At 37.7% G+C, this 25,378-nt stretch overlaps 2 protein-coding genes across 2 annotated transcripts in view; one reads left to right on the top strand and one right to left on the bottom strand.

Moving 5' to 3' along the window:
* The window catches only part of LOC146450379 (transducin beta-like protein 3), a 223,702-nt gene extending 212,151 nt beyond the window's left edge, over positions 1-11,551 (top strand). Inside the window, exons 15-30 of the mRNA XM_085100392.1 lie at positions 322-425; positions 2,689-2,767; positions 3,524-3,574; positions 4,155-4,226; positions 4,647-4,876; positions 5,503-5,581; positions 6,202-6,279; positions 6,397-6,455; positions 6,914-7,017; positions 7,159-7,230; positions 8,041-8,106; positions 8,681-8,773; positions 9,057-9,091; positions 9,724-9,791; positions 9,906-10,200; positions 11,359-11,551. Coding sequence (XP_084956518.1) covers positions 322-425; positions 2,689-2,767; positions 3,524-3,574; positions 4,155-4,226; positions 4,647-4,876; positions 5,503-5,581; positions 6,202-6,279; positions 6,397-6,455; positions 6,914-7,017; positions 7,159-7,230; positions 8,041-8,106; positions 8,681-8,773; positions 9,057-9,091; positions 9,724-9,791; positions 9,906-10,200; positions 11,359-11,481 — 1,608 coding nt within the window. The 3' untranslated portion in view covers positions 11,482-11,551. The remainder of the gene's footprint in view (positions 1-321; positions 426-2,688; positions 2,768-3,523; positions 3,575-4,154; positions 4,227-4,646; positions 4,877-5,502; positions 5,582-6,201; positions 6,280-6,396; positions 6,456-6,913; positions 7,018-7,158; positions 7,231-8,040; positions 8,107-8,680; positions 8,774-9,056; positions 9,092-9,723; positions 9,792-9,905; positions 10,201-11,358) is intronic.
* Positions 11,552-12,618: 1,067 nt separating this feature from the next.
* Positions 12,619-23,059, bottom strand: LOC146450378 (mitochondrial uncoupling protein 4-like). The gene is made up of 10 exons (XM_085100399.1): positions 22,884-23,059; positions 20,886-21,011; positions 20,720-20,782; positions 19,743-19,827; positions 18,402-18,527; positions 17,606-17,718; positions 16,358-16,442; positions 15,775-15,889; positions 14,678-14,737; positions 12,619-13,665 (listed from the first exon to the last, which is right to left on the bottom strand). Exons 1-10 carry the CDS (start codon positions 22,963-22,965, stop codon positions 13,594-13,596), a joined length of 927 nt encoding a protein of 308 aa, XP_084956525.1. The 5' UTR covers positions 22,966-23,059; the 3' UTR covers positions 12,619-13,593.
* Positions 23,060-25,378: the final 2,319 nt, after the last annotated feature.

Genomic DNA, 25,378 nt, shown 5'->3' with positions numbered 1-25,378 from the left:
CACTTAGTAAGAAATAGTATTCTAATAAGTATTCTGGTATCTGATTAATAACCATAAGAAGGTAAATTATGATTATCCACTCAGCAGGTTGAGCGCAGTCCTAAGAAGGACTGTTTAAGGTAGCATTGACTGATTGTTCACCAAACAACCCAAGCAGGAGTCATCATGAGAGTCTGATTATGACTTCCCCCCAGATTGTTGTAATGAACTGTGATGATGACTTATGCTCAGGTTGTTGAAACCTCAGTCAATGTTTGAAACATTTACTGATGTACAGTGATTGATAGTCTCATCAAGTTCATTTTCCCTCTATTTTAATAGGACAATTCTATGCGCATTTGGAAGATGACAAAAGATAGTGAGTTCAAGTGTGTGGCTGTTGGAGTGGGACATACACATGCTGTTGCTACTGTGGCATGGTCCAGGTATGGCACTGTTGCCTTTTGGTCAAAATGACATATTTTTACTAAGGGCCATAGGATAAAACCAATTTCAATAACAATGTTTAATTTACATCATCTCCTATAATTATTCCATCCTTGTCTTTAAAGTGCCCCTAACCCTTCAATTTGTTTTCTTTTGGTAGATTTCCATATCTTTCAAGAACTCATTTTCGAAAAAAATTTTGAGAAATATTGAATCCTTTTTTTTTTACGAGCGCTAGAAGTGAAGGCAGTCTTGTCGATATTTTCACCTATCGTTCGCATTAGTCCCCCATTCAGCCAAATGTGTCCAAATATGGAACGTGACGTAAGAAAAGGACGTCGTGCAAAAATATCCGAAGATTCGCAGTAATGCTTCAATTGTAAACAGAGAAAATGGTTGAAAAATGTGTGGTTTTAGGATGCAGCCACTCTCGAAATGTAGAGAAAGGAATCAGCATGCATAAGATTCCCTCTGAATCCTTCTGGTGTCCTTTTCTTACGTCACAGCTAAGAAAGTGTCAAATATCAGACGCTTCTCATTGGCTCGTTCCTAATGAGCCCACGCGACAAAAATTTGTCCAGCGGGACTTAAAGCGCACAAAAATTTAAAAATTTCAGTAACTTTTAGCCCTTGTAATAAAAAAGGATTCAATATTTCTAAAAAAAATTTTCGAAAATGAGTTCTTCACAGATATGGAAATCTACCAAAAGAAAAGAAATTGAAGGGTTAGGGGCACCTTAAGGAAGAAAAAATTCATAAAGTCCAAAATTTTAATTGCTAAGCAATGCTAAAATCTCCTTGATTGGAGGTAAACTTGTCTGTGGTTATAAAAGCCTCAGGACTACCATGTACTGATGAAATCAATAACTTTGTTTTGGTGTCTTTGTACTTGACCCTGCATTGTAGCAAAGTACTTAAAAAATCATAAAACTTTGGAAAAAAAGGCAGTACAGTTAAGAAGTAATAAACCAAGTACTGATCTAAATCCTATGTATACTGTGTGTGTAAAAATAAATTCTATACACAATTCAGAAGTCTACTGATCAGACTAATCATAAAGAGACCTCATTTACTTTCTTTATGTTGTTTGTAAAGGAGCTCAAGTTTTGGTGAATCCCTCATGTCATTGTTGGTTAAGACTCTGAACTCTTCCTTTCCCCAAACAGGCCTCCAGATCAAGTGCTACAACACTGTAGCCTAGATAGACAGTCCAGTTGCTAGCTGTGTGTATTAAAAGCTCTTTATTAGGGATCATGTATCACATTTATTATTGACATTACACTTGTAAATTAATAATTGCAGAGTAGTATGTTCAGTAATCTGTGATTTACCACTAGTAATTATTACTAGTAACAGTCAAAGATTAGGGAGTACGTTCAATGATCTCAATCCCAGGCCCTCTGTCCTTTGCCAAGTTGTTGATGATGTCATCCGCCACTGCAAAATCTGTGGGGATGCAGATATGCATCCCAAGATCCATTCATTCATCGATTGTCCCCTATAGTCTCAACTCCAGTCTGTATAAGGAGTGCGTTCTTTCTACGTCAAATGTAATTACCCCTTTGGTAAAATGGAAGAACTGTGCTAGATTTTATTTCAGGCAGAATGCAGTTCCTTTGGATTGTTTCCTTTTACAAAGTGACTGTTTAATACAGGCCAAGACATTAAAAACAACTCGCTGGGTTGTGGCTGGGACCACTTAGTAGAGGTCAAAATTACAGTAATTAAGAGAAGTAAGTTTCAGGACTTTGACAACTGACCACTTAAGAATGGTGCTTACTAATATAGAAGTATTTTGTGTGGCTTATGATTATGTGGGGAAAGCGGATCTTAGCAAGGACTATGGAAATCCAAAAAGAACATTGGGGGTAACCACACATTTTTTAGAGATAATTAAGCAACAATTATTCTAACAAACAGTAAAAGACAAAGCAATGAAATTCTATGGCGTTTTTTTTTTTTCAAATTGAAGCTTTATTATCTCTGAAAAATGCATGGTTACCCCAAATTTTCTTTTTGGATACCAAGAGCACTTGCTAAGTTCTCCTTTCTCAGCATAGTTTTAAACCGCACAAAAATATCCCTGTATTGGTAGACACCACCCATAGAAAACCCTAGTATCTCGAGATGTGCAGAACGTATGCGTAGTAACAAAAGTAGGAACCGTCCTTAATAGAGGGTGACCACTTGATACTGTGCCACTTAATACCAATTCAAATGTACTTTTTAAACTTATATGGCCTTTACCTTTTGCTCTACCAGGCTTAGCAGCAATTTTGTAGCAAGTGGAAGCCAGGACAGCACAATAAAGATTTGGAATGTGCCATCTGTTTTGGACAATGTATGTTACTATGAACACAGTTAACTGAAATTGATTGAAAACATTTGCGATATCTGTAATTCCATAACTTACGCAAAGAATCTGGGAAGATAGACAACTGCTTCCACTGTTGTTTAAAGTTCTTCTACACTTGAACAAACATTTCTAAATATTAATTTTTCTATCTCAAAAGGTTTTGTATCTACAAAATAACTTATTGCGAGATCAATGCTGTGTTTCTGTAGAGTATTAAATATAATCTTCCAATCTTTTATAAGAATAAACAAATGCACTTATTTAAGGTTGGTTATTAATAACAATTATAATTTATCAATGTGGCAATTTGAGTTTAAGTGGCCCATATAGCCAAAGCGTAACCCAGTTTCTGTAGCATGTAGCAACTGGGAGTATTACTACTCCTTGGGTGCTAGGTCATCACAGGGCTCACGCAACAGTATGTATGTCACCAGTAACCATTTATACACCTGAGTGCAGAGAGACAATGTGGAGCAAAGTTTCTTGTCTAAGGAAATAACACATCAATGAAGAGACCAACCAAGCCTTGAACCACCAACCCATCATTCTTCTGATCAAAAAGTCTGAAAGCTCTCCATGCTCACCACTACACTAACATACCTCCAATTATTATTTTATTAACAAAGGTTAAGTAATTATTAATCTCATATTTTATAAGCATTAACACTTAATACACCAAACGTTTTTGTAAGACATTTACTACTGGTACATGGTGCTAAACATAATTTATCATTCTGGTAGGATTCACCAGTCAAGATGACTGTTCAGTTCACAGAGAAAGCACATGACAAGGTTAGTCAACTTCTCCAATCCTAGAAAGATTATATCTCTAAAAAAAAGGTCTAATCTTCCCAAGCTAGAGGCCACAGGTGTCAAAATACCGACTTCCACCCCTTAATGGGCAAAATAGGGACAGTGTTTATACTACCCTTACTTGACGTTAAATTTTCATAAGTATCATTGAAAATTAATGCTTCCAAGTCACACTTGGTATTTACTAATCATTGTCAGGACAGTCAATCACTCTAACATCACATTTGGTGTTCATTGGAGAGTTTAGTGAGCAGATTGATCTGAGGCTCTTAAAAGGAGCTGTCTGCCATTCAGAATTAAAAAAGAACTGTATTTACAACTGATAATTTTTTCTAATTTCTAATTTCAAGACAAGTTTATTGAAAAATTTGACCTTCTAAAATTGATGATCATAGGTACGAATAACGTGAAGATTGTTCTCTGTTTGTAATGATAGATTCTACTCGCAAGACTTCACTTAGAAAGTGTAAGCCCTTATAAGTGACTGTAGTCATTATGATAGTGATCCATGTAAATATACCTGGTATTAAGAGCAATCTTCATAATTATTATTCTACAGGATATCAATTCTGTCACAGTTTCTCCAAATGACAAACTGCTAGCCACTGGTTCACAAGATAAAACTGCAAAGGTAATGTATTATTATGTTATTTCATAACTGAGTTTAATCGTTTGTCTCAGGATTGAGTCACATGCGATCCACATCTATGTGACTCAATCGTGAGACAAACGACTAAACTCAGCTATCATTTCAAACCATGATGGCAAACACCTTTCATAAGTATGTCATTTAAGTTATTGAGAGTGGCACGCATGCTTGAAAAATTCGTAAGGTGATGTGAATCTGAGTTGCAGTCCGAAGATATTCCTTTCTTTCAATGCCTTGAATAGCATGTTTGTGCTAACTGTGGGACCTCAATAGCATTTTTATTTTGTAATTTCTTAGAAAAAAAAAATTAAAAAACTGAATTGTTTAACCATAATATTAGGTATGGATTGAATTATGTATTTTTTGTTTAATTTCCTGATTACTATTTTGTTGTGGTGGTAGATCTGGCTTGTTGCTGATGGTTCCGCTATGGGTACTTTACGTGGTCACAAGAAAGGCATTTGGTGTGTAAGATTTTCACCTGTTGACCAATGCCTCGCCACATCATCTGCTGACGCAACTATAAAGATATGGGCCTTATCTGACCTGACATGTGTCAAGACGTTCGAGGGACACACAAGCTCTGTGTTGAAGTTTAGTTTTATGAGCAGGGGAATGCAGCTTATATCCAGGTATGGCTGTACATACAAATTTATTTCTATTCGACTTGCAGAATGACACACAGAATGCTAGTATCTTCGAGTATTAAAGAACAAAATTAAGAAAAAACTCTAAGAAAAGATCTAAGAATTGGTTTTTAAAAATGATCCTCAGAAGCGTTTGGTTTTATTTGGCGCTTGAAAATAGGTACTCGTCGGGCAAACTATTCCACAAACAGACTGCTTTTTTATTATCTTAAAGACTGCAGACCGAACATAAGGCCTTAACATTAGCTAGTTCTTCCACTCCTGTTAAAAAAGCGTGGCTGAAATAGTGCACTTAAATATTCTGAGGCCGGACCAGCCAGGCATTTGAAAACAAGATCTAATATGTCCTGAAATCTTCTATCTCTCAGTGTCACAAACTCCAGCCTATTTAGCAACTCAGCCAAACTCGAAACTGACAGTCTCCATTTTCTTGTCGGTCTTATCAGCCATCTTCCTTTCATTTGATACTAGTACGCTTTCATGTGTTAATTGTAAGAAAACATTCATGGTTCGAATTACAGATATGTTTCTGAGAAAGGTTTCATTGTATTCTTTTGTTTTTATATTATAAGTACATATAGTTTCAGCGATTGTTATGTTTAATTTTGTAGCGGTTCTGAGGGTCTCTTAAAGCTGTGGACAATAAAAACTAACGAGTGTATAAAGACACTTGATCAGCATTTAGACAAGGTAGGAGCTAGGTACAGATAAATGTTAACAGCATGCAACCGTGAATTAATGTTAAATCTAAATACAGTTTTCGTTTCGCAACACCACGGGGACTTTTAAAAACTCTGAAGAGAGTCTTTTCAAGAAAGAAATTGTCCAATTTTGTTGTAGGCACGACAAAAATAACAAAACTTGCTAAGGAAAACTTGCTACGTGGTTATACAAACTCATTCAGTTTGTGTAATGACCTGGTGACAGGAGGGAAAATTCACCATCCCTTGTTTATGTTGAATTTTCTCATTTCAAGTTTGACTTGTTGGGAGAACAGCAAAAAAATGTACGAAAGTTTAATACTCGAGTGCAGGGTAATTGGTTAGACTAGCGAACCTTTTGTAACATTTTTGGCATCGGAGTTGGTATGGCGGGTAGGATGCCATTTCCAACAACAATTTCTGAGTACTGCCACGAAATCTGAATGAAATCGCTCAGATACATGTAAGTTAGAACAATGCTCATTTATTATCAATTTAAATCAGTTATTACCTATTAAGCAGCTGAATTCCTATAGTTGTTGCTGTTTTTCATTGTATACATAAGGCGTTTTGACATTCAATTGATTTCATTGCTTTTGTACAATGTAGGTTTGGAGCATAGCTGTTAATAAAAACCAAGATCAAATTGTTTCAGGTGGCGCTGACTCAGTGATTAACATTTGGAAGGTGAGAATATCCTCAACTGATAAATTAAAGTATTGCAACTTTTACTAGGGGCATATATGTAATTTATTAGTTGTGTTCTTGTAAATAAGCTTTGCCTAATTATTTTCTATTTGAAAGGATGTGACTGAGATTGAACAAGAAAAGGCCCATGCTGCAGCAGAGGAGAACATTTTAAAGTGAGTTGTGTACCATACATACTATCTTTCGCTAAAGTTTATTTTATTTGTGACATTACGACCTTTTATCAAGTTGCCTTTAAACACAGCTCGTTCATCTCGAAACTTAGTACTTTCTACGCTTTACAACTTTATTCACTACACAGAGATAAGACCTACTGTCGTTTTGCTCTGCAAAATCTTTCTCGCCGGCAAGTTAAACAAAAATCACATTTTTGACATGCGACCGACATAAGAGAACGTAACAGCCATGTCTGATAATAGGTTCAATATGTTTCTTTGTGGTGTTAAAGTTCTTTTTTTCCGGGCTGGAGTTGATTCTCCAAAGCACTTCAATTTTAGTTCTGTTCTTGTTGTGTACTATGTAACTTATTACTGCATTGTCTATTTCTGCGATTGTTTTGTTTTCCTTCTTTTGTGATTGCGTGTTTACAAATGTCTTTTTCTTCTTCTCACAGACAGCAAGAGTTGTCAAACCTTATCAGCGACAAAAAATATCTTGAAGCCATCGGTTTAGCAATAACACTGGATCAACCTTTCAGAGTTTTCAACATCATAAAAGGTATATTAGTATAATCAGCTGTTTTACAGTGCTGTGTTAATTTTTTTCTTTTTAAGTGTGTTGTGATTGAGACGGCTGTAAACAAATTCCTGTGCAAATTATTCAGTCCTAACAGTGGTTATTATTAAATCTTTCTTGTAGATATCCTTCTTGTTCAGAACGGAACAGAAGAACTAGCAAAAGCTATCAAGTCTCTGAGAGAAGATCAACTCGGTACAAAATTTAGAATATTTGTTTTAGAATATTTAGAATATTTGTTTTAGAATATTTGTATTTTTACTTTGTTTGGTCTTTGTTATTATTTACCGTCGCATTCATTAGCGTGCACTCGCTTTTCAAAATGGCGCGGAAAATGCTTGGCGCGATTGTTCTTACTTTCGGCAGCAAAAATTGTAAATAGAGAGCCTGACAATTTTGCGACACAGTTTTACAACGGAAAGCAAACTTTTCCTTTGTCTTACCTTATACAGCCTTATCAAATCCCAAATCGTGCGTAGAATTTGGTAGTTTTGCAGTTGAGCTCTTTGCTGTCCGCACCAATTTTGTTCGGCAAATTTTGCTTTTTGAAGGAGAATATTTAAAAAAAAAATAAGGATTTATAATTGTTGATTTATCCATTACAAAATCTTTGTGTTTTCAGAGCTTAGTAAAGTGATTTTGTCCAAACATTTTGAAAGAAAAAGGTGAAAATTTGGTTGTTGTCGCATAGACTTTGGCAGTTGGTATTTCTGAGAATCTTGGGCTGAGGCGTCCACCATTGGGCAGGACAGAGATCGATGGAGGGAGCTATTTTCCTGCTCGCACGGTGGGGTAGCAATGGCGAGTACTTCCAGTATATAAAAAGTTACCAGTGGTGGGGTTATGGAATAAGATTGGGTATCAGAAATGATACTAGACTAGCGTTCACACGTTTCTGATTTGAAGGTTATGTAAACAATAACAATCCGGTTTTGGGGGGGGGGGGGGGGGGCTTCAATTACGTCTTTAAACCGTTAAAACCCTGGGTGTAATCTTGTTTTGCAGATATCATTTTGAGGTTTCTTGTTGAATGGAACACCAACTCAAAGAATTGTCATGTCGCCCAGACAGGTAGTGTACATCTAAAGGAACTACATGTAAATGATCAAGGTCGAGGATTAGCGATATAAATCTCTGCCTTACCTGATAGCACATATCCCAGCCTTGCAACTTTCACACTGGAGAACAGAAACGGAGGATCACATTTGTCACTCATTCGACTTGACTGACTGAAGAATCTGGAATTCGTTATCTCCAGATAAGCGAACCATACCTTCCACCAAAAAAGTTGAAGCATAGCCTGTTGAGTTTGAAACGCCCTCTTCTGCTCACTGTAAATATTACTTTAATAGTTGTTACAACCAGTTCATTATTCCATTCCCTGGCCTCGATTAGGAATTTGCGCCCCTTTAACTGAGTTTAGAGATAAAAAAGCGGCTGGTAGACAGCCGATCATGTGCAGCAAACTCACTTCATCTTGCCTGTTTGTGGAGTCAGCCGTACTTTAGTGCTGAAACATTACCTCGGCATGATGCTCATCCGAAGAATGTATGCAAATGTACCCGAAAAGTCTACATAATGTACACTGTAGTATAAACTAGTGTTGATTTGAGTTGCTGACGTATTTACCCATGTTACTTTTCAGTTTTGTCAATTATCTTGAAAAGCAAATCCCCATACGACTTGATGAACAGGCCAAATATGAAGGACACTGTAGAGGCACTCATACCTTACAGCGGTAAGTGTTGCTTACAATCACTGTGCGCACTATTGCTAGTAACCAATCCACCTAGATTTAAAATAGCCCTTGTTAAGAGCTTGATGGTTATTGAAAGCAGTATTATATCATTTACTGCTTTACACGAAAATCCCACTGTTTGCTTCATTTCTTCCTTTCTTGTTGTTGTTGTTTCGGCTAAACTAAATTTAGAACGTCAATGTGCTTCTTCCTTGTGCTGGTGTTGAACGGTAAAACATGAGTGGGTTTGGTCATATGACATTTCCATTACTTTTGTTTTTAGAGAAACATTTTCAAAGGATGAGTCGACTTTTGGAGGTATGTTCTTTTATATATTTTTGAGCCCGGCTGCTTAAAAGGAAGGTAGCCTGGCTCTCTTTCCGCTCAACGCTCAGTACGTTGAGTGGCTTATTTTACACTGGGCAATATTCGTGGAAAAGAGGTCACAAATTTTGTTGCAACAAACCTTCAACCGTGAGTTACTGGCCTAAGAATAGTTTGGAATTCTTGTGGACATTGGTGTGTAATCCTGGACAAAACTGTTGACGCACTTCTATTCTACTAATTATTTTCTCAGTTAAAATTCATTCATCCACTATTCACTCCGACCCCTACCCCTCATCTCCCCTATCCCATTTTGCCTCCAGACAGAAGCCTGGTAAATTGTCAGACCTTCAAAGCAACATTGAGTGACTGGGGGTGGGGGTGTCTGCGCCCGTATTAATCGTTGTTCACACCTCAGATTTGTTATGGGTTGTTGGAGTGCGTCTACAACACAAGTAATGGCGTTGTGGAAAAGCAATGACACAGAAAAGGGGACTTTAAGTTTGGTTTTGTAGATGTGATTGCGTTAAGGAGTGTAAGGGAGAGTGTACGTCTTTCATTGACAAAACATTGAAGAGGCCATATGTTAAAATTCACAACTTAAAAGTTCTATTGTTGTTTGCTAGCAAATGGAGTTCACTGAGTATACATGGCAGTCAATGAAGCTTTCAGGTCCTGTTGTCAATGTTCCACAGTAAGTGACCGCTGTTCTTTTAACTTCTCTAACTCATGTTCAAATTTTGTGATAACATACTCGAAGGTAAGAATTATTTAATGTTGAAGGAGTCATCTTGTGTCTGTCTTACAGGACTGTTAATCAAGTTTCCCAGACTGCTTCTACTAGTAATGCTGTTGTGGATGACAAACTCACAAGATTCGGTGATAACTCACAGGAGTCTGGATTGCCTGTCAGTCTGGACTTACCTACCAACCTATACCACTCCCACACGAATGGAAATACAGAGAGTGATTCAGAGGAGGAGAAGGACATCAGTGAAAACCAACAAAATGGAACAAATGAACAGGACATTACCGTTAATGGAGAAGAAGAGGCTGACGCAGATATCGTGGCAAAGAAAAGGAAAACAAGGAAGCATTTGGAGGTAATAAGCAAGCTCTGAATACTGATAGAAATTTCCCTTGCTTTGAGGATTGGGTGGGGTGTTTGTAATTCGAGATCAGTAGTTCCTGGTTCGAATTCCCGGTCATTATAATTTTGTGTTGTAAACATAGAAAAAGAGTGCCACGGTTAGAACCATTTTTGAAACAAAAACTCAATGACATCCAAGGACACAAGTCAAATTTTCACAAACTATGCAATCAGAAATTGTCGATATTTCATTTTCACGAAAACTTTCTGGTTTGAAGATAACAAATCAGTTCGGAATCCACTTTAACTTCGGCATGAATTTTTTTAGAACTCTTAAGGTATGTGTTTAATTTTCCAATATGCACATTCTTCCCGATGCATCCGTGTGAAAACTGAGCTAGTATCGATGTTTTGGCCCCTCGTGGAAATCCTTTATTTAGTAAACAAACCTCTTCAGGTGGCTGGTATGTCGGATGAGAATGCCCGAGACTAAAAGATCGTCCAAAAAAACAACAGTTCGCTTCGTAGGCAACGGTAAAATTTTAAGGACAGTTTTTCAGCCCAGGGCATTATCATCCGATATAGTTATTAAAGCAAGGCTCCCATTAATTTCTGAAACCCCAGCGGTTAGGGCGCTGGACTTGTAATCCGGTGTTTCCGGGTTCAAAGAGTGTCCACGCAATACCCCAGTAATTCATGTTTGATGGCGATTGGACAGTATTGAGGAAAGCAAAATGTATAAAGGATCATATAGGTGAATTTTGGATAAAAAAAATTAATAGTACTTAGGCGTTCTCCCCCCTTGCCTCGTCTGCACGAAGCCATTAACGGGGACTCGTTCTGGTACCGCGTGAAAGTGGAATCCAGGGCTAAAAGAGCAGGACGCCAAGGTCTTGACTGATTTTTCGAGTGATGTACGCAACTTAAGCAGCAACGAAAAGAGCGCCTGAAAAAAATTCGGGTTTGAACGGGATTCGAATCCAAAACCTCTGCGATGCTGGTGCAGCGCTCTTCCAACTGAGAGAGTTGGTTTTCTTGTGAGTTTCAATGGGTTATCAAAAATCCATCGGCAATAGAGCTTTGGCTGGCGATCATATGGAAAGCTGCCGTAGAACATGTTAAAATGTAAAAATAAGTTATGGAAGTAACCCATAAGTTGTTATTGTTTCAGGGTGTACCACTGGAAAGGAAAATAGCGAAACATAAAATACCTAAAGGAGCATGGAGAAAGAAGATAAGAACTGGCACGAGAAAAGGACAACACAAAATAAAACACAAAACAAAAACTGCTTGACTGAAGCGAAACACATTGTTACAATAGAGCCATTTGTACAAAAGAAAATAAACTAATTCAGGTCCATTTATACGAGTTTTGTGTACATTCGACGCACGGTGATCGTACATATTGCGTGCTAACTGTCTTTTTTAACATGGGTAGAATAAGAGCGAACGACAGTTTATTCAGGGCCCTGATACGTGCACTTTGCCAGTCATCTAATTAAACAGTTTTCTTGAATAAGGGAGCATTCATTTTTTTAAGGGGGGAGGAGGAATCCCTTTGAGCACGAATGTAAAGTCTCCCGGCCGTCCTTTTATATTTTTTGTTAACAAATCAGACCCCCCCCCCCCAACCCTCCTCCTCCCAAAAATGGTTTGTTGTCATGGCTACACAATCCCGTGGTCCTTCAGACACACCTGTTAGCAAGAAATACACAACCTCCAATTGCCCACTCTCCTGCCATAACGGTTTACCCTATCTCCTACAGGCAACTCATCTTCCTCTTCACTTTCGCTGTTCTTTGTCCTTCCTCTATCCAACAAAGCTGAGTAAAGTGGAAAAATGCTCATTCAAACTAGCCCTGTAATGTCATGACTTCAGAGATCAATTTTTTATATCGACCTGTATAATACGGTAATGGCAATGCATTTATATACCACATTTTCTATTATATATATATTCAAATGCGGTTTACATCGTATCCATTAGCGACCTCATCCTACCCACCCAACCCATGAAATCATGAAACAGCACAAAGGGAACAGCACACCGGGACCGACACCGCGATTAGTGTCTGGGTTCTTTAACGTCCCACAGGGTTATGAACATTGAAGTGTTGTTTACGGTTTATAGTCCTTACCGAGAAGACTAGAAAGTCTAACCATTTGCATATGTCACTACAAAGGCAGCATTTTCTCCTCAGTTATTTAAAGACCCTGAGTGTTGGTCCGGCCGGGGTTTGAACCCACGACCTCCCGCACGGTAGTCCGATGCTCAATCAACTGAGCTAACCGGTCGGCGGTCAATGTGAAAAATGATATGAAAAATGAAGTGCTCCCGTGTGTGTCAAAATTATGGTGACCCTCGCTTTTTGATTGACCCTCCTTTGAATTCCTCCGGTCCATTGAATGCTTCCTTAAATCTGAACAAACCTTTTAAGTTGTTATTCGTTTGTTTATTTTCAAAATTTTTATTTAGATAAATTTCCCAATAATTTACAACTAATTATGAATTTCCTATCAATAAATAATGTCCCGGGAAAAGACTTTGATCCTCACTTTCTAATTTAAAAATATCTGTGTGTACGTCGATAGAAAATAGTGCATTAAAAATTCTCAGTCCGTTGGTTTGTAGAAAAGTCAGCCTCAGAATCAATGTGAACATGTTAAGCTGGAAATGTCCACTCCTTCTGGACTAGGCTCAAAAGTAAGACATGTCATGTCAAAAGTCATGAACAAACTACTTCCCCTAACAACCAGTGCCAGTGGATTAAGTTTTGAATCACTTATTATGTGACAAGTCATTGATTTATAAGCTGACGATTACTGAAATGAAAACATTGCTTGAAAACATCGACAGAATCGTGTTACTATTGCTGTGCCCAAAAACCATTCTCATTTTTACATTTAGTCAATTTTCTTGAAAAAAAAAAAGTCTTTTCCTCTTCAGAAGAGTTTCCACATGAAGTTGTTCCAAACAATGATAGCATGTCCAACCAACTTGTTTAACAATTAAATTCTGGATAGCTCCTTTTTGCTAAAGTTGAATTTAAAATATTCATAGTGATCAAAACCAGTTCATTATGGTCACGACTGTGTAGGAACCTGTGTGTACGTATAAGAAATATATGAAAGTAATCTGAATAAAATGAATCACTAATTTTGTCACTAATTCTCTTCGTCAAGTGAATGATTCTGTTCGTCTTGCTGATAGGCTAGTAACTTTGGTAAGGTTCACTTGGGTTATTTTATTGTCATATCCCCTATTGTTTATCGCTTTAGGTCCGCTGACTTTCCTGTCTCCTCCGGCGTCGGCTGTTTAATGTTTTTGTCAGTCCATAAGTGTCCTGTCACAAAGCTCTGACATCGATGAGGGCGTCATTGATTTCCCGACTAATCAAAACCAACATTAAAATCCAGCCATTCCTGTAACATTTCGAATTCTTTCATAGACAAGCCAAAATGTAAGTGACCAGGGAGCCTGCAAAATAACAAGTGAGTTTATCTACACTTACGAATAAAAGAAGTAATCGTGATCGTAAATACCATAATAAGATTATTTTAAGGACGGTGCCTACTAATACAGAAGTATTTTTGCGCGGTTTATGACTTTTCGCGAAAAGCGTGTTTTAGCAAGGGCTATTGGAATCCAGAAAGAAAATTGGGGGTAACCACGCATTTTTCAGAGATAATTAAGCGACAATCATTCAAAAAAGCGGTGAAAAACAAAGCTTTATTACCCCTGAAAAATGCATGGTTACCCCCAATTTTCTTTATGGATACCGAGAGCACTTGATAAGTTCTTCTTTCTCTGCATAGTTTTAAACCGCGCAAAAATATCCCTGACTGTAGACACTACCTACAGAAAACCCGAGTATCTCGAGATGCGCAGAACGTATGCGCAGTAACAAAAGTAGGTACCCTCCTTAAACAAGAAGTTCCGTCATAAATGGGCAAGCCCTCCCTTCTTGCCACAGCTTTGCGAGAGTCATGTAAAAACGACGTTCAATCGTGGTACGTTGTTGACTCGAGCGTCCTCTGAAAAAATATGCCTCATTTCATAATGTCACAATAAGATGATTCAGATTGGTTTCTAATTCGGCTAACAGGGTTTATTCCGAAAACTAAGCGAAGTGCCGTAGAAAAAGACGCATGTTGTTTGTTGTTTACGCTCCAGATGGTTGATAGCAAGAATGGCTTTTTACACGAGATTCACGAAAGACTGTTCAACAAAAAGCAACAGACCATTGTTACGAAACAATACTTAAGGTATAAAATGATGCTGAACTGAACACAACTTAACAAATCGTTACCCCAAAAGACAGTTACCGAACCTATAGTTCAGTTCTAAATCAATAGTAGTTTAAGAGGACACTCCATGAGCGCAAGTTTTCTTTTTTAACAATTTACTCGATGTTGTCAACGTTGCCTCGAATGTTTAACAACTCAATAATCCTCTGGTGAAACTTTTAACATAATATAATATCGCATACCATTCGGCTCCAAGTTGGAAGCCATCCCTTGTATAACGAAAAGAAACCTTCCTCACGAACCTACAATGTCGAAAAGGTAAAAATGAACTGACTTAGAGATAACAATATACATCAGTACCATACATGGCATAAAAGGTGTGCAGTTCTAACCTGGAAGACTATAATGCATGGCATTTGATTTAAATAAATACTGTTACAGAAACTACAAAAGAGACATTACATTTTCATTTTCAAAACGTTTGAATGCAAAGGACCAAACAGTTAATAAATAATTTGTACTGGTAGTTTTGACAGATTTTTGTGGAGATTCACGTGCCAAGCTTCAAACTAAGTCAAACGGCAAAAGGGTAATTTTAATGGGGCCAATAATTTCAGCGACTAAAAACAATTTCTTTGGGGCCCAATGGTTTTGAACCTATTCCCACTTAAAAACCAATAACATGTACTTTTTTAAGTCTCTTCACTTTACAGTAATGTTGGCTCATCCGTTTCTGTGAAAGTTCAATGTGTGATGTGTCCGATAAGCAATGTCCCATGCAAACCAGCACACGAATGCCATCTTCCTGTTCTTGCAAACTCGTTCCCACGGTCTCTCCTCTTCATGTCCCAGGGGGACATGTAGAGGAGAGACCCTGGGAACAAGGTTGGTTATGAGTATGCGGGAAGAGCAGATCTTTGCAAGGGTATTGAAATCCAAAAAGAAAACTGAGGGCAACCACGTATTTTCAGAGGCAACAAAGCAAAATTTGCTTTGTTATCTCTGGGAAATGATTATAACAACTGCAAAAAGCTTTCCATGTATTGGAGCTTATTCTTCTCTGAAAAATGAGTCAGTTACCCCTGTCTGTGGTTACCTCTGTGTTTAATAACCCTTGCTAAGATCCGATTTTCCCGCAGTCATAAACCACACAAAAATACTGCATTAAAAATATCAGGGTTTCTCCAATCTCATTCCCAGAACTTGCTTCTGGTTTGGTACTGACCAAAAAGAACGCAGCCTCTGGGAACGAGATTGGGGTTTCTCAGACCATACCCAGATGCGCAGTATGTATGCACAGTAGCAAAAGGAGGCACTGTCCTTAACATGTCGTACATACCGCACTCAAGAAACAGTCCAGTGTTCCTCTGTACACTTTTGGGTTGTTCATAATTCTCGTTTTCACAACATCCGCAGGTGTGCTGATGGTAGCAGCAATTAGCCCAGCACAGCCACTGAAAAATATCAAAAAGAACAGATCCAAAAAATCTATCAGATCATTTATCTGCAGATCAATTATCTGCTGATAATTTAAATTGATGAGTTGCTCACTGGAATAAGTAACTGGTCACATTGAACTCTAAATGTTAGCAGTCAGAAATTTGAAAAGGGAGAAGTGTGGAATTGCAAAATTAATAAAATTGACAACAGTAAAAAACAAATATTTTATGGTAATTACAATAAGCCATTTTACAGTGGTGTTAGCACTTACTAGTAACCTGGCCTTGGATTGGAAGCGTGTTTTTGTTTCGATACAAACCTCACTGCTTTTCATATGTAAACGAAAACTAGTTAGCATAGAACAGCATGATCTACACATGAAAAGCAGTGAGGTTGTATCAAAACAAGGTCACCTCCAGCCTTGCTTCCAATGAAAGGTCAAGTCATTAAGCACACAACTGTATTATGGACCCATGGCATACCTTGAAATAGTGTGTGTGACCCAGTTGTCTTGTAAGCTTGTGTGTCTAAGCAGCAAGTGTTTAACAGTATCATAAGTTGTAAGATCTGTTGAGGGTATAAAAACACTTTTTATTAACGTAGGGAATTGTACAACTAAGGCCTGGTTTAAACATTGAACTTTACATGTGTTGAGCTTAATGTAAATGAGTAAAAGCTGTTGTTTTAGCTAATTTACATTTAGGTTCGGGACATGGAAAGTTCGACATTTAAACCGGGCCTGGTACAATTCATGATTAATAGCTGTGCGTTATGGTCTGAGAGGGTGTACATATGGTCGTTTTTCTACACCGTTAAGTAGGATTATCTCTCATTCTTAAAGTGAGTTCAGCTGAAAATTATCTTAGTTTGCTATTTCTTTATTTCACACTTTTTGTGTGAGAAATAAATTTAGCTCAAATATAAGAGAATGTGTCAATTTTTAAATGTAGCAAATTGCCTAAACTGCAGCGTAGTGAAACAACTTTGTAGCAAAACATGACAAGTTCAACAAGCCTCACTTTGACCTGGGAGCAGTTAAATCCAAAAGTCCCAGAGTCGTAAGCCTTTTTTATATTTGTATCTCTCTGTTAGTACACGCAGTGTGATTGATCAATTTTGCGGGCTGTATTTCACTGTACAGCCTGCAAAATTTGAGAGTTGTTCTTTTCCCACGCAGCCTTTCTTTCTCCTTTTGTATTGTAAGTTACGGATCGTTGTTTTTTCTGGATGATTTATACCCCCGTGAGATGATTTTAACTGCCTTCAATTTAACATTAATAAGTAAGTCAGGTGGATCTTTTTATGTGATGGGTTTCCTTTCTTCACGGGAAGTCCAGTTTAACCGGTTTCAATTGTTGTCGTTTTGCTGTACCGTGCCTTGTGATTGGTTGGCAAAACTCTCGCTCTCTTCTCAACCACTTAGAAACAAAACCACAATCAACTGTGACTTGCTTGCACACGTGTTCCTGCACTTGGCACTGGTTACATGTATTTGGTTCGAGTTCTGACTGGCTGTACTTTGCCAGAGCAAAAACTTTGGTATTGGTTTTACGACACTCAATTGAAAACCGCTTAATATGTTTTATGTAGATGTAAAGTTTTATTATATCTCTCAGTAAGTAAGCGCGGTGTGATTGGTCAATTTTGTGGGCTGTATTTCACTGTACACTATAACTACTTTCCTTTCCCGTGCCCCCAATTAACCTCAGAGATATGTGTACAGCACTCACCTCCCATATTAACTAAAGCTGCTCTTTGTACATTAGGTGCCCATCCCTTCCAAAGTCCACGCACTCCATGTTTACTGATAATGTTGGAAAAGGCATGTGAAGTGTTGCGTACCCTGCAGTATAATTAATTATTGCAATATATTAATCACTTACACATCACCAATTATCATTTAACAAACAATTCATTTATTTCTTGACAAACAATTTATTATCAAGAAACATTTTTCAATAGTTACTATTGTGCAGATACCAGAAGGGGAAATATTAATATATTTTCAATCAAAAATATCAGTGAGTCAACTCTAGCAAACCAGCAACATTAAACTAAATGTGTTTAAAGGGAAACATTTGACAACATTAGCAAAAAGTTATAACGTATCAAAGCTTAGAGTTTCACAGATGTTTCTATAGTCATAATGGGATTCTAACACAACACTTTTTTCCAATTTATAAAATGACAAATTTCTTCCATTTTTTTCCAATCTATAAAGTGACAAAGGTTGTTGGTACTCCTTCCGTTTCTTGTCCGTTTTAGCAAGCTAGTACTACATGTACATGACAGCATGTGTGAACAAAGAAAGTTATGTGACTGTAAACATAAGTTGCCACTTTCACAGATCAAGGTCCCGTAAGCCAAGTACCTAGTAACCAGTTTCCTTTCAAACTTTTCTCAAACTCCAGACTATTCTGAGAACCATTCAGAATGCTCCTTTAGATCACACTGCACCAGGTCAGTCAGTTATACATTTTATTTTGTGAATTATGATAAATAATTTACTGTCAGTGGTCAATGTACCTAGGCTCTCTTCCCTCTATAAGAACTCTTTTTCCTTCCATTTGCATCTGAACCTTTACCAGATCAGTTGGACTAGCTATAAACTGACCAAATGCACCAGCTGTCATTCCTGCAATCACTGATTTCCTGCAGGATATTTAGAACAGCTGTCGAGTCAGCATTTCTCAAATTTCAATATTTTTTAAGTCACTGTAAGTTGTAAACACATAATATATGTCATAAGTACGTAAATTATCCGGGTGAGTGTAGTCCTGAGAAGGACTGTTTGTGGTGACTTTGACTGATGTTTCGACAACCTGAGCGGAAGTCATCTTCAGAGTCAAGTGAATTGTGGAACGTCAGTAGGTGGTATATATCATATATGTATAATATATGTAAAATATAAAAATATATGTGAAATATAAAATATATGTAAGATAAATTAAAACAAATAACACATTCGTCAAAGTAATTTGGAAAGTAAATGTAGCCTATGATCAACTAACAGTACTGCTGACATTCTTGAAAAGAATAGTGGGGCAGGAGTGAGCTTGAGCGGGGTAGGGGGGGAGTGTCAATATCTAAAAAAAAAAAGACCTGCACCCTCCCTCAAGTTTTTTTTTTTTCAATTTTCTTTAAACAAGAACAGAAAGGGCAGCCTCCTATAGATTAGACCCCTAGATTAGGCAGATACCCAACATCCATCCAGACTTGTATATCTTGAAGCACAAACTAAACCTTGATACACACTGTAGATTCAAATAGCTAATGTATTGAGCTTTTCTAGTATGCAAATAATAAACTTGAATGATATTAATAAATTCCTGTTTACATTGCTTAAAGTTTGCAGTAATATTCAAGGGATGGATCTGCTGTCCATGTCTTCTAATAAAACAAACATTGTTGTTGTTCTGTCAAGTTGCACATCTGTTAATTTACTTATTCCAAGATATCAGAGTCCACAGAAACAACAGGTGTATTGACTAGACTTTTAACTTAATTTGGGAGTTGAGGTACTTGTGTTCCTCAAGCTTAATGCTTTTTTTTTTATTAAAAAACAAAAACAAAATTCAAAACTATACTTGAAATAGACCTTATAGAATGTGTTTAGTTTGTATGGTTTGAGCCATTTGACTCCTGCTGAACACACAAAGGTAGAAAAAATTCACTCTGCTGTTTCTAACAAATTATTGCAAACACTATCCAGGTACTGTAAAATGGATTTCCATTCAAAGTTCAAGACAACAAGTTATTAATTTTGTATATTAAACAGAAGTTTAATTTAGTGCAACTGCCAGCAATATTTATTGGGCAGTTCTATTTTATTAATAGAAATAGGATGTCCACACCACCCATACATACCATAAGGCAAATTTACCATCTGGATTTCTTCCCAAAACTTTGTTCCGTAAAAACTCATATGCAGTCATCCTTGAACCAGTGTACACTGTAAGAGAAAAATGTGTCAGTAGTTGTTGGCACGAATACAACATCCTTTAAATTAACACTAAACAGGGGGTACAACCCAAACAGAAAAAATGAGATGGAATCCTAACAACTTCGTTTGTAAAGAATAGGCTTTAACAGAATATGTAGCAGCAGCAATTGAGCACGTTCAGAAACATGTATCATTTTATCTATTGTATATATACCCTTTCAACAGCCTACAACCCTGACCATAAGACAGTGCACATTTTTCCACTCTAGATGCATTTGTTAATCAAACTGTTTTTGAAATGTTTATAAAATTGATTCTGAATGGCTCTTTTCAGGGGAGGAAGTCCTGCCATGGAAATCAAGGGTAAATGACTGATTGATTAATTTTTATTTAAAAAATAATGGTAATAGGACTGAGTGTAGTGGACACCGCGCCGCCAATTCGGTCTGTAACTATAGCCATAACTGACAAAATGAGATGACTCCCCAGTGGGAGTCCAATTTGTTTACAAGTACAATTACAGACAGAATTGGACAACACAAAGTCCTGTTACCAATCAATCATAACTCTAAAAAAAATTGAGAAAAAGAAAAGCTGACAGTTATACTTTTTGGTGAATAAATAGTGAACAACAGTTGAGTTGAGTTTCAAGATCAATTTAATTACAGCGCATGCAAAAGATGCATACTGTCCAAATAAACCAGACATGCTGAGTAAACTGTCCAATTAATAATTTCTCAAATCATGGCTGTTGATAGCCAATCAGATTTGAGAATTTTGTTATAGTTATGATTAACACTGAAAGTCGAAACAATATTTGGTAATCAGCTGATAACCATTAATTAACAGGAAGTGAGCAAGTGTGGGTAGATAAAGGAATGTTGCATTGTGACAAACTTACCAACATGTCTTAATATAGCAGGTGTAACACCACTCCAGAGATTTCTGAACCCTTCTTCTTCAACTGCCAACAAAACAACAGTAAAATATCATGATGGCACTAGTCACCAAGCAAAATTCATGAAAATAACACAGAATGTATATGAACAGACAAGGAAGGACCTTACCTATACCCACAGCTGTCCTTATCATACCACGGTATGGCACATTTGTCGCTGTTGTGGCAGAAAGAGTTGATGCCCTCTCTCCTTGAATTTGAAGACGGGTCTTGGTGATATCAAGAGGAAATGTCACTTGAAAAAACAATAATCATGTTAAAAATGATCAGTAACAAATCATAATTTATTAATAATAATAATGATAACCTTGTTAAGGGCCACACTGCAGCATCATCCTGAACTACAAGAGCCAGGATTTGAAGAAACTGTCAGAGCACTAAAGGAGTTCTAACACATATGTCAACAACCTCATGCAGATGGGAGGAGATGATTAACAGATTGCAAAATTCAAAGAAGAGAACACCTCCATCCTTGAGGTTGCCAGGTTTCCAGTTCACAAGTGGGAATCAACTGTCAAAATATACTGAACTTCAGCAAGATTTTAGAACAAATGTAGGACAAAAAAGAAGGTATGTTGCAGTTCCTGTAAATACCTTCCTTGAAGATCAGCCAGTCGCTAAGAGAACTTAATCCTCAGTTACCTAGCAACTATCTACAATCTATGATCTTGCCTACTGTAGCTGAAAGGAAGAACATCTGTTGTCAAGCCTGTGATGAAAAGAAAGGTTGGAATGTAGAAGTCTGAGTTTGAGATACCAGTGGCTTTGATGGACAAAGCAACTGAAAATTGTCAAAGTACCCAGAAGTGCATCAACTTCCATCAGAGCAATGATGGCCATATATCTTCACCTCATTGCAGATGCCAGCAGTCTAGTATGCTGTGCAGCAGCATTTGCAGTTGAGGAGCACACGGGTGTAGCAAAAGGTCTTCAGGGCCAGACTAGAACTTGTAAGTGGTCACACAGCAGTAAATATATGGCAGAAACCTGCACAGTGCACTCCAACATTGGCCATCTGATCAGGTCTACCGCCATTTTGATGGACAGTATGGTTGCATTATAGTGGATAATTAATCCTGGATAGCTGTGGAAAGCGTTTCTGGCCAACAGATCAGAGTAATGAAGAGAGCAAAAGCCACTAATGAGCTTGACTGTTGGAGAACCCGGTACCACAACACTCGAGTAGTTTTGTTTCACTTTCTTTAATCTCAATAGCCACCGAATAGTCACTCCCATTTTCTTGCGTTGATCCTAACTTCTAATCACAAAACCACAAAGATCCTAAGAGGCACCCTTGTCTACGGTTACAAGTTTGACATCTTTACTCCATGATGAGTGAAATCCTAAGCTAATTGATTTGTTTACAAGTCACGCACTAATTACTTCTGATTGATACTTTTCTAATAATAACATCACTTAAAGTCACTGACTCCAACAGATATGAATCTAGCAGACATTGGAAGCAGAGGGGCATGCAACCATTGCAAAGATGGAGATGGGAAACTGGTTTGGTGGAACTATAAACAGCCTCTTGAAGGAAAAACAGTAGCTAGAACACCTAAGGTTTAAATGTACTGTACTACATGCTAATCATGATGCAAGAATGTTTGTGCAATAGGATGTGCAATGCAATTCATAAAGCCACATAGTTTTAGTTATGATTGCCCATCATTTACTGATGTCAGCACAACAGAGTGAGGTTAAAGCCCATCACCACCCCAATGTTTTTTGTTCATTTGCCACGTCAAGCCTAAACAAAATTAGTGTATAAATAAATAAATAAATAAATGAAAGGCTAGTGATCTTCAATTATTGAGATCAAAGTCCAAAATCAATTCATTCACACGAAATTACATTATCCAGGTCTCTGGAAAAATCGATATCCAAGGGCTTTATTCATGTTACTGCATCGACACTGCAAACATGAGCAATATTTATTTAGTTATTCTGTCCCCGTTGTTTTTCGTCTGATATTAGCTTAAAAAAAGTCGTGAACTTAAGCTTATAAAATAGAAATTTACACTAAACAATTTCAATACTATGAAGAAGCCAGACACGAGGTCAATTCTCCACCTCGTCTTTGAAGCCTTAGATTATATTATATTACCTGTCTCTGCCACAGTTGCAGCCAAAGAAGACAAACAATATTTGTACAAAAAGCTGTTGATTTCTTCAGACTCTTCAGCCATGATACAAATGATACAAATAAACACGAATAAACACCAACTCCACTAAAGAAACTACCGCTGACAGCTTGTTGGGACATCACCGGTCGCATGACGAAACATGACAAAGCGTTTTGGAGGCGTTGAGGAGGCGTAAGCAGGGGGTCACGAGGGGCATGCATGTACTAAAATCAGGAACAGTGGATTAAAAGGGGGACACTAGAACACGGAACAACACGGCACCTCCGAGTGATTCGGTTTACGAATTTTGCTATTTTTCTATTTTTTTTTTTTTTTGGGGGGGGGGGGGGGTTAAAGCCGGATCGGGGAGGGGGGGGAAGATGAGAGACCCTGAGAACGAGGTTGGGGGCTAGCATCTAGCTAAGTGCTACCGTATTTGCACTAAATTTTTGAGTTTGGTATTGAAAATATTGTTAATGAATAAAAGACACAGATGATACACTAACTTATTGATATCATTTGCCATACTACCTTATTTATTCGATAAGCCGCCCTGGGCTGAGTTGCTCGAAGCATGGTTAGCGCTAACCATTGGTTAAGAGGTATTAAAACCTATAGGTTGTCATGGCATTTAACCCGGGTTAGCGCTAACCATGCTTCGAGCAACTGGGCCATGGGCGCTTATTTAATTTTAGGCCCATGAGGGTGGCGCTTATTCGAGGTGGGCGTTTATTATTTTCCCAACATTTTCAGCAAGCGAGGACATTTTTAGAGAATAACAAAACAGGGAATAACAAGTTTATTTCTCTTCAACAAGACAAAACAAAGTGCTAAAACTAAGATAAACAAATCATGAACATAAACAACATAACAGTTCATTGACTACAGTATCTAAAACCAATTTTGGGACACAACTGGTGCTCCTCTTACTTCACTCTGGTCTAGTACAGAAATGAATTTTGTTTGGAGGGGGGTGGGGTGGCGCTTATTAACTTTTTGGCCTTTTAGGGTGGGCGCTCATTCGAAGGTGGGTGGTTAATTGAATAAGTACGTTAGGCAACTGAGAGTTGAATTTACAGACAAGCCGGTTTAAGTACAACTGAACTATGTTTTTGCAATTTAAGTATATCTGCCTTAGTTAATAAAACAAAGCAACAGAAGATAACACCATAGATGACAAGTTTGCCACTGCTCAGTTTCAAATCTCTTAAAATACAAGTTGATTTATGCCGGGGACCTTCCTCGAAGACCCAGGGGTGGATAGTGGGGAAATGGAAAAAAGTCCAAACGACTTGACGATAAAAGGTAGAAAGGAAAAGGGAGAACCCAGAAGTAAGTTTATAATTGGTTTCATCGCAATTGTATATAACCAGGAGCCATAATCAGGGATGGAGACCGTAAGCCTGACCCTGATTGTGACTCCTGATATAACAGATATTAACTGAAAATGATATGGTCTAGAGATGCCATGTTCTGAGAAACAAACGAAAAAAAAAAGTCGTTATAAGCTTCAAACTATTAAGGACACGATGTCTAAAAACCTATAGCCTTTGCTTAAGGCAACTGTGGCCGTCTGGGGTGAGGTGCTAAAAAAGATTTGTGAGGGGAGGTTACTGAGGTGAACAGCTTGTGGAGTTGCCAACTTCTTTCTTTTTTCTTGTTCTCTGGCTCTCTGCTAACCCTTCGTTTTTCCATTTTGTTTACAAAGCTAACATGAACTTAGTGACAAATAAGTTCAACACAGCTCTATCCGACAGGGCAAACTGGAAAGTCTTCTTTTGAAACAGAGTAGACGTACAACAAGCGAGTTTGCACTTTTCACTCTCATTGATCGAGCGCCCGAACAGAACGATGGCGTCACGACAATGCATTCATCTGCGATGAAAAGTTAACCGAGGTTTCCAGTTCGCTCGTTAAAAATGTTTTAAATATCTGATTTTAAGCTAATGGTAACGAAAAGCCAACGTAAAACTGAGGGACAAAGGGACAAAAATCTTTCTGAAAAATCTTTATTTGTATTGCTAGTTTATTATTAGAACTGCCTGTAAGGATGGCTAAAGAACAGTATCTGAGCGAAGAAACATTGATTACGATTTTGTGATGGAGCGCCACGGCGCCGGGGCTTCTGGCGCAGAAAAGAATCCTTTTATGATGAAGAAGAAGGCAGTAGGAACTATTAACTTTACCCAAAGTACATTTAGCTAGGCAGGCTCCTGTGCTAACGCTGAAAACAGTGATCTTATAGTTTCAGCCCTGGAGAAGTTGTCGGGCAGGAAACGCATGCGCAGTGATTTATAAGGACCTGGACCCGGTTGTTCGAGGGCCGATTAGATGTTAACCGAGGTTTTCGTCTAGCTGAAAATGTTTTTGAAGGCTAATTTTTACCCAATGGTAAAAAAAAGTCAAAGTAAAAAACGAGATGCAAAAATCTTTTGGAAGAATTTTTATTGATTAGTCATTAAAATCGAAATCAAAG

The sequence above is a fragment of the Pavona decussata genome, unplaced genomic scaffold (assembly GCF_977016875.1).
Source record: "Pavona decussata unplaced genomic scaffold, jaPavDecu1.1 SCAFFOLD_468, whole genome shotgun sequence".
NCBI lineage: Eukaryota > Metazoa > Cnidaria > Anthozoa > Scleractinia > Agariciidae > Pavona > Pavona decussata.
The sequence above is the reverse complement of the archived record's forward strand: the minus strand, read 5'-3'. Positions and strand labels throughout refer to the sequence as shown.